The sequence below is a fragment of the Meles meles genome, chromosome 4 (genome assembly GCF_922984935.1).
Source record: "Meles meles chromosome 4, mMelMel3.1 paternal haplotype, whole genome shotgun sequence".
NCBI classification, from domain to species: domain Eukaryota; kingdom Metazoa; phylum Chordata; class Mammalia; order Carnivora; family Mustelidae; genus Meles; species Meles meles.
The window spans coordinates 43,436,805-43,449,075 of NC_060069.1; the positions used below are offsets into that span (position 1 = coordinate 43,436,805).

Below are 12,271 nucleotides of genomic sequence, written 5' to 3' on the forward strand. Positions count from 1 at the left end.
CTTGACAGAGAAGTCATGCTGATTTACAGCCCCATTAGCTATTTCCCAATACTCTTTCCCTTTGTGTTTTTTTTTTTAAGATTTTATTTATTTATTTGAGAGAGAGAAAGAGAGAGCATGGGGGGAGGGAAAAGGAGGGGCAATGCGAGGCTCGATCCCAGGACCCTGAGATCGTGACCTGAGTCGAAGGCAGATAGTAACCAACTGAGCCACTCAGGTGCCCCTACTCTCCCCCTTTGGAAAACATTTGTACTTGGCAGTACCAGTTCTAAATCTTGTCCAACATGGCTGTGTCCTGCTTTTGAACCTTTGTTTAAAAGATGTGCCTGTCCTGCGCTGAGTTGACTAGAATCTCCCGCTCCAATGAATAAGAAAACAAGTGAGCCCCCTCAGGTTGATAACTCTTGTTTTCTCCTGTAGGGGAGAAGGCGCAGACTTAACAAGTCTCTAAATCTGTTGGGCTTGTCTTTAGGAGGAAGAGATTAGCATTAGTTATATTAAAACTACACTACCATATCTGTCTTTCACCACCATTTAAATAAACCTTACGCCACTCCTTCCATGGATTAGTCAGCAATGTAGGAAAACAGTTTGCTAACCTCAAGTGAATTATTCCTCCACAAGAAATCCTGGTAGGGGAGAGAGCCATAAAGGAGCTCTTCTTGGTAAGAAAGTGGTTCTCAGAAGATAGGGTGCCTCCAAATCCCTGGGGTAACTTGTAGAAGTGGATTCTGGGGCCTGCCACCGGAATCTGATTCCCTACGTAGAGTGGGGTCCAGGAATCTGCCCTTCACACATGTGCAGGGTGATTTCGATGCCCGTGATCTATGGACCACATTTTAAGGAACACTGTCCTTAAAACAAAATAATAGTATCTGCTCTTAAGAATTTTTGGTAAGGGGCAGCTGGGTGGCTCAGTCGGTTAAGTGTCCACCTTCAGCTCGGGTCATGATCCCAGGGTCCCGCATTGGGCTCCCTGCTCACTGGGAGCCTGCTTTTCCCTCCCCATTTCCCTCTGCTTGTGCTCTCTCTCAAAAATAAATAAATAAAATTGTAAAAAGGAGAAGGAGAAGAAGAAGGAGAAGCTATTTTTGTAAGCTAAAGCCACCTTACTGAAGTTGTAAGGCAATGAAATCTGGGGGCTTGATCAAGCATGATTCTCAAGAATATTCCCAGCCTTATTCTTGGTGCTCAAGTTTTGCTGGAATGAACCGACCTCACCTTTTAACAGCATGCAAGCCCAGCTCTTCAGCTCCTATCAGATTCTTAGACAACTGAAACCTGTCGTTCTCGACCTGGCCAAATGCATAATGTATTTGCAGAGCTGAGAGCTAGGGATTTGAGTGTGAAGAGTTGATATTTGAGAGAAACCTTTTTCCTCTCTTCTCCTCTCCCTCCTTTCTCTATGAGAGTCCTTCTTCTACTTCACTGAAAAGACCATCTAACTTGATCTCCTATGTCCCAGAACCCTCTCCACTAGGAAACGTCTCTGCCTTCACCTGGTCCCTCATCCTGGCCCCCCAAATGGGCTGAATCCCTACCAAAAGGCTACACACAGAGAGACACACACAGCCAGACCCGGTGCCCAGTCTGCTCCCCTCTTCCCTCCTCGGGTGGCTCAACCTATCACCTGTCTCTGTCTGAGAGTCTCCTTCTCTTCTGCTTACAAATGCATTTCAGTCTCTCTTTCTCTCTCTTTAAGATTTTATTTATTTATTTGACGGACAGAGATCACAAGTAGGCAGAGAGGCAGGCAGAGAGAGGGGAAGGGAAGCAGGCTCCCTGCTGAGCAGAGAACCCGATGCGGGGCTCTATTCCAGGACCCTGAGATCATGACCTGAGCCACCCAGGCACCCCCGTTTCAGTCTCTCTTGACCTAAACTAAGTCTTTCCTCCATCCTTACCCCTTATCTTTTTTTTCAGCCACGAGCATCCTGAAAGTCAGGTCTATCCTCTCCACCTCTTTTTTACCGTCTATCTACTCCTTATACTCTGCCCTCCACCCCAGTCACCTCACCAAAAACACATTCCTGAAAAGTTATAAAAACCCTCCTTCCTAATCACCAAAACCAATTTTCTTCAGTTCCCATTAGTCTCTGAAATCCAGCACCAACATCCATTCATCCCGTCAACAAAAGATTTACTGAGCACCCACATCAAGATTCTCCTCAGCCAATGTCTCCTCACTATTGGCCCGGCACTGCCTCCTCAAATGGAAGGACTGCTCATCCAGTGCTCTCCTCATTCCTTCTGCTCTCTGGGCCATTTCTCTCCTCTTCTCAGCTTCCAGAGGAAGTCAGTCTTCTGGGTGTCATCTCCAGCTTTTGCCTTTCTTCCTACATCTTCTGTCTGGCTAGACTACATCTATTTTCACACCTTACAAATCTATAATTCTACCCTGGCTTCACACCCATTTTTCCAGACTCACCTTTCCAGTGATTACCTGGCTGGCCTGTCAAATGCAACATGTCCAAGCCAAACTTCCTCAGACTGTTTCTTCTGCCTTCCTATGTTAACTGTAACATCAGCCCCCAGGTACTCAGGACAGAAACTCCCTGAGTCCTCTTCGATACCTTTGTTTTCCTTGTCCGTGACATCACAGTTTGGCACCAACTATTATTCCTCCGAGTTATTGCTCCCATCATGGTCTCTCGTTCACTTTGCCGTGTGAGCCTCATTACTCTGAATACTGAACAGCAGCCGCTAACTGCTCCTCCTGGTTGCCCTACTCCCTGCCTTCAACCACTGCTGGCTTCATCTTCAGCTACGAGAACCGCGAAGGAGAGTGTCTCATCATCTCCTTAGCAGGGATCTTTGAGAAAATGACTGCATTGCCCTCTGTGCAAGGCAGCTGTTTGTATCCTAAGGACATGGGTCTAGTTGTCTTATCAGGGCCACGGAGATGGGTGACTGGAATTGCTCCTGTCATCCTCTTACAACTGTGATAAGGAAATCAGGATCCTGAAACATGTGTCCTTAGAGGGAGGCCATTTGGTTCTGGCTGAGCCTGTGGTTGAGAAGAGTGTTCAGTAGTCTTGTCCGTAGGTCTGTCTGTACTACAGAGTGGTTTCTGTAAGGAATGCCCATTAGCAAGATGTTTCTGTTGCAGACATTGTCTCCTCTTTGAGTTTTTGTATGTCAACTGACTTGTGGTTAATTCGTCAATACAGTTGGGAATAGCAATTTCTTTTGTACTTCTCTCACTAGGTACATTTTGACTCTATAAACAGTAAAAATGTTGATACTGCATATTTGTATAGGGCTTTATAGCTTCTTTTAATTAATAATACCCTAATTTCACAGATGAGGAAACTGAGATTTGGAGAGCTGAGTGACCTGCCCAACCCCACATGCCTTGTAAATGACAGGGTGGGGACTCACAGTAAGAGTCAAGGCTTGGAAACTGTGAGGTATTACTTGGCTGTGGGACTGTCACTGAGGACATGGCCTCTCCACAGTTTGAGCTCTTCCAACCCTTCCTCAGGAGAGCTGAAGTAAAGGGTCGAGAAAAGGAGACTGACCTTCCCCGAATTCTTAGTCGGCCACAAGCAGAGTGTTCTGAGCCCGGTTCAGCACATTTTCAGGGTCAAATGATGTGATACCAGGCTATTTCTGCCAATTTTCCTGGTGTCTCCTTTTCTGTGATGATGCCAGTGAGTTACAATGGTTGTTGACCACTTGGGGTGACAAAAAGAAAACTTCTTAAAAGAAGTTTTCTCAGAGGAGTTTCCATCAAGGGCTAGTGAGGGCACCAGGGCTGGCAAGGAGGTGAGGCATTCCTCCCTCAGAGTCCTGGAACCTTCCATGGGTTTCTTGACTACCATGGCAGTGAGAGAGCGCTCAACAAGGCAGTTACTAAGAGCGCTCAACAAGGCAGTTACTAAACTGTATCTGTTAGGATGTATCTAATACTTGCATGAGTCCTCTCAGGGCAACAGGGATGCAGAGGTTGATGGTGTTGATAAGCATTGTTTCTTTTTTGCAGCCCTCTGGTGATTCCACAGGTAGGAGGGGGTAATGGGTGTGTTGTTGACTCAGCTGAAGGAGTGGTGGCCGCAGTGGTGATGGCGGGGGGGGGGGGGGGGGGGGGGGGGGGGGGGGGGGGGGAGAAAACATTCTCACAGCTGGTGAATCACTCCTTGAGGAGAAACAAAGCCTCCGTCTTACATGTGTGCATTGTGGGCAGAGGTTTATTCTTAGTGCCTGGTCTGTTTGTCTTGAGTTATTCCTGGAACTGGACGTGAGGAACCCATGAGCCAAATCACCACAAAGTTTCAATTTTCTGATGCTATTTCCTGATTGGTGGGGCTCTTTGCCAAGCTGTGCCTGGGGCAGTAGAGAGCTAACTAAGGAAGCACCCACCTGTGAATATAGCCATGAAGAGAAAATGGATGCATGGGTGGGAAGCAGGTGGCCTGGAAGTTATAAAGAGGTTGGCAGAGGATGGCAGGACTACCTGTCTGGCCTCCCTATTTGGGAGCCAAGGGCAATCTGTGTGTGTGTCAGCCTCAGAATCGGCACAGCTCTCACCCTAATAGTTGGTAACTGGGTTCTGGGTGCTACCTCAGCCCCTCTCACAGAAGAAGAACTAGGTCATGGAAGCTGTTGCTCACACACAGCTGGGTTGGTGCTTCTCAGGATTGAAGACTGTCATTCCCTCAGAAATTCTTGACCAAGGAATGAGATTTCTGAGCCGTTCCTGGGCTGTGCGTGATTTCAGGATGCCACCCCTCTGTGGTCAGAGTTTGGGAGCAGGAGAGTTCCCAGAAATGACCTTCTGTGGGTGTCAGATGATAGCTACAATGGCTATTGGAGCCACAGCTGTAGGGACTGACAGGTAACAATGGAGGCAGCGGTAGCTATGGTTTGTGTTTCTACTTTCATCTTAGAGGAAACAGGAACTGTGACTAGTTTTGTGTCCATTGGGTATTTTTCCTCCATTGTTCTTAGAATTTAAGATGAGGAAAGTCGCTAACTCGGAATGTCCTTGGGATTACTGATCTTGAGATATCTTCAGCGCCTAGAATGGTGGCTGGCATACAAGGATCTCTTCATGGATATCTGTTGAATAAACAAATTCATGTGGCCCCATCCCCTGGTCTTTGGTTCCTTCAGCTGGGGTTTGGAGAGAGTGTGAAGCTGCACCTGTTTCTCCTGTCACTGTTGCAGCGGCCCCAGGGCCAGGAGGAGGCCAACACGATGGCTGCTGCCTGGGAAGTATGACCACCACTACAGCAGATGGTAGCCAAACTCCTGAAGGCAACCGTAGGCTAGAAGGGTGTGCCTGCCTCAGATGGAAGCCAGGGAGAGATGAGCTCCAAAACCAAAGGGTGGAGGATAGAAATCGAATTTCTGAGGAGGGGCGGGGGGAGAAGGTTGGAGCTACACTTGTGAACATGTGGTGGAAGCTGGATTTTGACATTTCTTGACTAGGTTCTGGAGCTTCTGGGGTTTTCACCAGGGTAACCTTGGTGCTGCTCCCCAATGCTGGATGACCTGGGCAGATGACCTGTGATAGTCTGCAAGGTGAAGAAACACCTAGTGGATAGACTTCAGTGGGTATAGTTGGAAAAGAAAGACAAAGTTCTTGCCTCGGAGCCAACTGTGAAGAGCAGTCTAAATTTTTTTTTCACAGTGCTTCTGACCTAAATGTTTGAGATCAGCTTAAAGGAGGTGGCTCTGTTTACTAATGAGGAAAAGGAAGGAGATGCTTGAAGAAGCTAATTATGAAAGAGGCTTTTTCAATACCTCAGTTCCGTCAGCACACAGTCGGCTGGTCTCTGACTCGGAAAAGAAAGATATGAAGCAAGAAAGCAAGACTGTAGTCACTGCTGTGATTTAGTGGTTGCTTGGTTGTTTTAGCTGTGATTCCTCACAGACATGGTGTTTCTGACCCCCCCTAACTAGATCCTTTCTGAGCCTGACAGGAACAATGAACAGCAGAATCTGACATGGCCATGGAGTGGCTAAAAGCGTGGGTTCTAGAGTCAAAGTGACCAACATTCACTGTGTGAGTTGGACAAGTTACTTGACCTCTCTGAGGCTCGAGGTCCTTAGCTGTAAGAGTGGGATGATGGTAGGTAACAGTAACACCAATGCGTGTGCTGCACGGGAAGTACTTAGCTCAGTACTTCAGCTCAATAAATGGCACTTAGTGCTGCCTATTATCTTGGTCATTACCAACGTCTGGGATCCCGGTGAAGGCAGCTGCCCTTGTGACCTGCTGCTGTTTTCACGTTTCCGTTCCCTTCTCTGATCTCCTCAGCGACCGTCGGGCCAGCCATAGTGTCTTCTGCCTGGACTTCTACAGCCGGCAGCTAACCGGTCTCCCATTTCTCCCTTGGCCACTTCCAATCCATTTCCCTCCACTGTATCCAGGAATCACTCCAAAATTCAAATCTGATTATGTCACTCCTCTACCTGAAACCCCTCACTCTCTGCCCCTTCTAATTCCTTAAAACCCATAAGCCATTTCACAGTTTACCAGGCCCTGTGTGATCTAGACAGGCCTACCTCTTTCAAGTCCTTCCCAGTCAAGTTCTTTCCTGCCTCTGCACGTCTTTCCCTGCCTGTGCTCCTTCCCCCCACTGTCTCCCCTGACTTACTACTCTGCCTTCTCGTCTCGGCTCAGAGGGCAGCCCTTGGTCAGAGAGGCCTTCCTGGACTTAACCTATCTAAATGAAGTCTCCCTACTTTGCTCTCATCAGAACATTCGTTCAACATAATACCACAGTTGTGGTTGGGAATTTTTCTGTAACTATTTTCTTTCTTTCTGCATACTAGATCTTCGCTCCAGGAGGCTGGGCCCTGTCTGTCCCATCTCTCACAGTGTACACACAGTTCTGCCCTAGAACAATGTCAGGCACTCCTTAAATAGTTGTCTAATTAACCCATGTATGAACAGATGAACGAACCAACGAATGAATGAATATCTCAGTGGGGGTTGTGAGTGCTTCTGTTTGTCCTCATAGGTGGGCTGGGCTGGGCTGGAGATGCCTCTGTAAAATGTTCGTTATGCAGTGCAAACCCAGGAAAGGAGGAGGAGTCAGGAAATTTGGATTCTAGTCCCACCTGCCCTACTTACTGGCTGGGTGACCTTTAAAAACTTTGGAGGCAGGAACCACACGCGACTTACTCGTCTTTGTATCTAGAGCGCTTGGCATGAGTAGAGGTTCAACACTGAATGAAGAACTCCAAGTTCAAAGCCCATCGCCAACAAGCCTTTTGAGACTCAAGTTGCTATTGTAGTTGGGGGCATTTACGAAGAGAGTAAATATCTATGCAGACCTTAAAAACGCACACCGAGCTGCCTGCAGCAGAAGCCAGCAGCGCCGTGATGGTGGAGGCCTCGGGCACAAGCACACACACCCAGTTCCTGGGGCCTCTTCAGGGTCTCAAGGAAGATGCTGAGCATTTGGACCTCTACAAAGTGCCAGAAGCTTCCTGGGGCACAAGTTGACTTCATTTCAGCTCCACACCTCAGCACTGTGCTGGGGAACAGGTATACAGTGACAACTAAGGGTCTGCTTGCCATGAATTCAGCTCAGGGGAAGGAGAGACGAGCATTCTAGGAGGACATTTGGAAGAAGGAGGACAGACGCCTATAAAGTCTTCCATCTTGCCCTTCAAAGAAGTGGCCCCAAGAGTGGCAGGAGGCACCTATCTGAAGCATTTCAGGGTGCCAGCTTTACGGAGTGCCATGAAACCAAGGGATAGACAGCAAAAGCAGTTGTTGGAGCACATAAAAATTCAACTGTTTCTTGGCCTCTCCTGGCCACGAAGACATAAATCACTCTCCAGTCAGACACTGCCAGGACAGCCTCAGCCTCCAGAGTCGAGCCCAGAAATCAAGGGTGGGGAGGAGGTCACTGGACAACACCCCGAGAAGCTGTGGGCCCAGCTCTGGCGGGGTGCAGAGGAGCTGCCCAACAGCAGAGCCAGCCTTTAGGGGCAGCTCAGGCCAGAAGCCACATTCTAACTAAGCCAAGCCAGCCCTTGCAAGCCCACAGGAAGGACAAGGGTGGCCTTTTGGAGGTTCGAGAATGCCTGCATTAATGAACACACCTTTGCCCATAGAGATGTCCATTCCATTCCTGGCTTCACCCTCCTCACCCCCAATCTCCCCAGCTCTAAAAGGGAGCAATCCCTTCTCTCCAATAAGATTTTATGGTTCTTCTACTTTACACCAGAGATGACCTCATTTTATGCTCACCACAACCCTACGAACTAGTCGCTTGGACTAGCAGAATGAGGATCCTCATTCTGCTAATAAAGACACCAAGCTAAAGGGACTCTTCTCATGTCCCCAGGGCTGGCTAGGAGGCAACACTCACTCAAGGTTTTCTGACTTGAAGTTTCTGCTTTTTGCTGTACATTTGGCTGAGCCACCAGCCTAAATTTGACCTGTTTTCTTACTAGGACCTCTTGTTCAGGGGCTCTCTCCTTGGTGTCTCCAAGCGTAGCGAGAGTCTCCTGGGGTGGAGCATGAGGGTGGGGACAGATGTCCTGTGGCCTTGGTGGCAAGCTATATAGGCCTCTCCCAGACAGACTGGAGGTTCTCTGACAGAGGGACAGCAGGAGACCCAGCCCCGTGGGACCCTCTGTGACTCCGTCTCCTCTGGCCTGCGCTTGTGGCAGCCTGTAACCTCCCAGTGGTGGTCCTGGGCAGAGCAGCAGTCCCTCAGTTACAGGGACACTGATAGGATTGGAGACTGGGTTTGATTTCGACCCAGTTTCCTTGCTGTGGGGCATGGAATCAGGGGTGCCAGGCTTCTTTCTGAGTCATTCTCCCCTGAAGCCACTGGCTCTCTCTGTCCAGCCCACCTCTCTCCACCTTCCTTTACCCCTTTGACTTTTGACAGCCAGAGCTTTTCCCTAAGAAAGCCCTTACCACTGCAGCATCTTCACGGGAACCCCAGGGCTTTCCCTCCAGCCATGCGCAGGGGCTCTGCCTGGGTGAGGGTGCCTGCAGCAAGTGTGGAAACAGACCCCAGATTCTGCCAGATGGGTCACCCTCAGCGATCCAAGGGAATGGGACTGAACAGTTTCTGCTCGCCCGGAAGCTCCCTGGGGCACCCATGAGGGGGGTTAACTACCTGTCCTGTGGAGACTCTTTCCCTCCATGTTCTGCACATGCTCAGTCAGATGCTTGGGGCAGCTCTTCCCACCTCACACCCACCTCCTTTCCAGGCCGGGCTCCATCTTGTCCCCTCAACAGTGCACGGGCCCCAGCACTCCAGGACATCACTGTACATCTTCCAGGCCCTCACCCTCGTGGTCCTTTCCTCCTTCTCTTGTTCATATCCCGTGGCTCCCCATGGCTTTTCCTGGCCACCCACACCGCAGTTCTTGCCCTCTGGGCTCTTCTCCTACCAACTCCCTGACTCCTCCTGAGCAAGAGAACCCTAAGGCAGGGCGAAGGGCAGAGTTGGTACTGAACCCTTTTCTGCTGACTTTATGTCACAGAATATCAAAACTTAAGAACGTGGGAATCCAGAGGTCATGCCATCCACCACCCGACTTTTTATATAGGGGAACCAAGGCCTGGAGAGAGAGAGAAGACAACAGGACCTGGACATAGTGACCAGATCTGTTAGTGCCAAAGCCAAGACTGGGCCCCAGGTCCCCTAAATTCAAGTCACCTGCTCCCCACTCCCACTGTCATGACTCCCACAGACACTCCTTCTTCCACAGCCCTCTCTTTTGCTCCTAAGTGGCAGGCCACCAGAGGCTCTGGAGGCTCCTTCTGGCCTCCGTTTCCTTACCACGTGATGGGTAGGTTGGGTGGAGGGGAGGGGGGTGTGTGCGGTTGGAGGGTTGGACCGTTGGGGAGATGGTAGTAGTTTCGTTTGCTCTTAACCAAACCCTTACACATTTCAAGGAAGGCAGAACATTCCACTTCCCAGTTCTGGGTTTCTTACTACCTGTAACAGAGTAAATTCCTTCTGAGCCACTCCCAAGAAATGATCCCTTGCCTGAAGCTGCCCCAGGCCTGTCGAAGAGGGGAAAGAGCTGTGAATTATTTCTTCAGTTTGACATGCTGACCCCTCATCCTCTCCTGGCCCCCAGAGCCCCTCGGAAGACGCAGACACCCGGAAACACAGAATGAAACCCAGTCTTGGAGCCAGAGAGGGGAAGCTTGGAAGGGGGAGGACTGTGGGATGTCAAGCGGACTTCCTCAACAGGCCTTGCTTCCGCCCCCCACACCGGCTCCATTCAGAGTGGAAGTGGGGGTGTGTGGAGAAGGCCAAGATCAACACCAGGCCTATGAGCCTGGCCCTGAGGGCATTAGCCCAAGCGGAGTCTTTTCAGGCCCAGGTCAGAGGAAAGAAGCCAACAGTCTGGCACCTGATCCCCTCCTGTTTCTTTCTTTTTTTTTTTCTTCTTTTTTTTTAAGATTTTATTTATTTATTTGACAGCGAGAGAGAGATAGATCATAAGTAGGCAGAGAGGCAGGCAGAGAGAAAGAGAGAGGGAAGCAGACTCCCTGCCAAGCAGAGAGCAGAGAGCCCGATGTGGGACTCGATCCCAGGACCCTGAGATCATGACCTGAGCCGAAGGCAGCGGCTTAACCCACTGAGCCACCCAGGCGCCCTCCCCTCCTGTTTCTAAGCCAGTCTGCCTCTCCTCTTCCTCAGCTCCTTTCTCTCAGGTCTGCGCGTCTCCTCCGGTTTTCCCCTTCCCCCATTCTCTCTCTCTCTCTCTCTCTCGCTCTCGCTCTCTCGCTCAATTTGATGCATCTGTTTCTCACCTGTCTTTTCCTCTGACTCTGCATCTTTATGTCAGTTTTCCCTCAGGTCCTGTCACCCAGCTTTTCCGTTTTTACCATCAGCCTCTCTTCTCAATTCTCTCTCCCTTTTTCTATAGTTCCACCGACTGTCTCTTTCTCCCCATAAAATAAAGCCCTGTTTCCCCTCCATGGGTTTCCCCAAACCAGGCTGCTCCTGTCCACCACACACCTCTCTGATTTGCACTGTCTCTGTCTCCTCTTCTCTCTCTAGTGTTCTCCCACCTCTCCCCCCACCTTGCCCCATCCCTTCTCCTCATCCCTCTCCCTCCCTCCTTGTCTCCCTCTCCCCCTCTCATCCTCCTCCCCCCCCCCCCCCGTCTCCTTCCCCCCACCTCTCTCACCCTCTCTCCATGAGAGCCCCAGCAACCTGAATTCAGCCTTTCCATGCCCCAGGTGCATCACTTACCCAGGATCATTGGCCAAAGGAGGCAGAAACATAAGCAGTTCAGGAACACCCAGGGGACCCTTCTCCATTGGGCCCCCCTCATGGCTCCGGGAAGAGTCCCTCAGGCTCCCCCAGGGAAGCTCCTCGGCACAGAAGCTATGGTGTGAGGAAGAGAGGTGAACTTGTCCCCACCAGCTGCTGGCCTGAGACAGGTATATTTCCCTGAGGGGCCAGAGTACCGAGGGAGTAGGACAAAAGAAGGCGGGGCGCCATGCCAATCATCCTTGCCCCGTCCTTTCTTTCCTCAATCTCCACCTCTTTCCCCCACCAGGAAAAAAAGAAAATACTGATACACCTATTGCTCTGCCCTGGTCAGCCTGAGCCAGTTAGGGGGAGGGATGGAAGGGGGATGTGGCGGGCTAGAAGCCAGGATGCACTGGGAATGAGTGGGCCACTGTTCTGCCTGGAACGGTGGGCTGCCCCGTCCTGCCAGAGCTCTGGACAGCCGCTGTGGAAGGCAGCTGGGTGGTTTCAGGAGACAGGGGAGGGGAGAATGGAGAACGAAAGGGGCCAAGAGGGAGGGAGTTTGGGGCTGCATGAATGGGAGAAGAGTGAGATTTAAGAAGCCCCTAAGAAACACAGGGAGAGGGGGAACAGTGGGGTGAGAGGTAAGAGTCAGAAATACCCTGTATATAGCGGACCTAGGTGCTTCTGACAATTAGCCTCTGACTCTTGGTTTCAGCTCCGGTTATGATCTCAGGGTCATGAGATCAAGTCCAACATCAAGCCCCACTTTGAGCCCTGTGGCTGATCAGCACATAGTCTGCTTGAGATTCTTTCCCCCTCTCTCTCCCTCCCCCTTGGCTCCCCCACACTTGCTCTCTCTCTCTCTCTCGCAAATAAATAAATATATAAAATCAAGAAAGAAAGGAAGAAAAAGAAAGAGAGGGAGAGAGAGGGAAGGAAGGAAGGTAGGAAGGAAGGAAGGAAGGGAAGGAAGGGAAAGAGAGGGTAGGAAGGAAGGATCCTGTGTGCAACTTTTGGAAAGGGTTATTGGGCTCAGAATATCTGCTCAGCACCAGGCACATGGTGGACTC

At 50.3% G+C, this 12,271-nt stretch overlaps 1 protein-coding gene across 2 annotated transcripts in view; it reads right to left on the minus strand.

Moving 5' to 3' along the window:
* MUC4 (mucin 4, cell surface associated) overlaps positions 1-11,277 on the minus strand; it is a 55,886-nt gene extending 44,609 nt beyond the window's left edge. For both annotated transcript variants that reach the window (XM_046003845.1, XM_046003844.1), the window contains exon 1: positions 11,196-11,277. In XM_046003845.1, coding sequence (XP_045859801.1) covers positions 11,196-11,277 — 82 coding nt within the window. The remainder of the gene's footprint in view (positions 1-11,195) is intronic.
* Between the last annotated feature and the right edge of the window lie 994 nt (positions 11,278-12,271).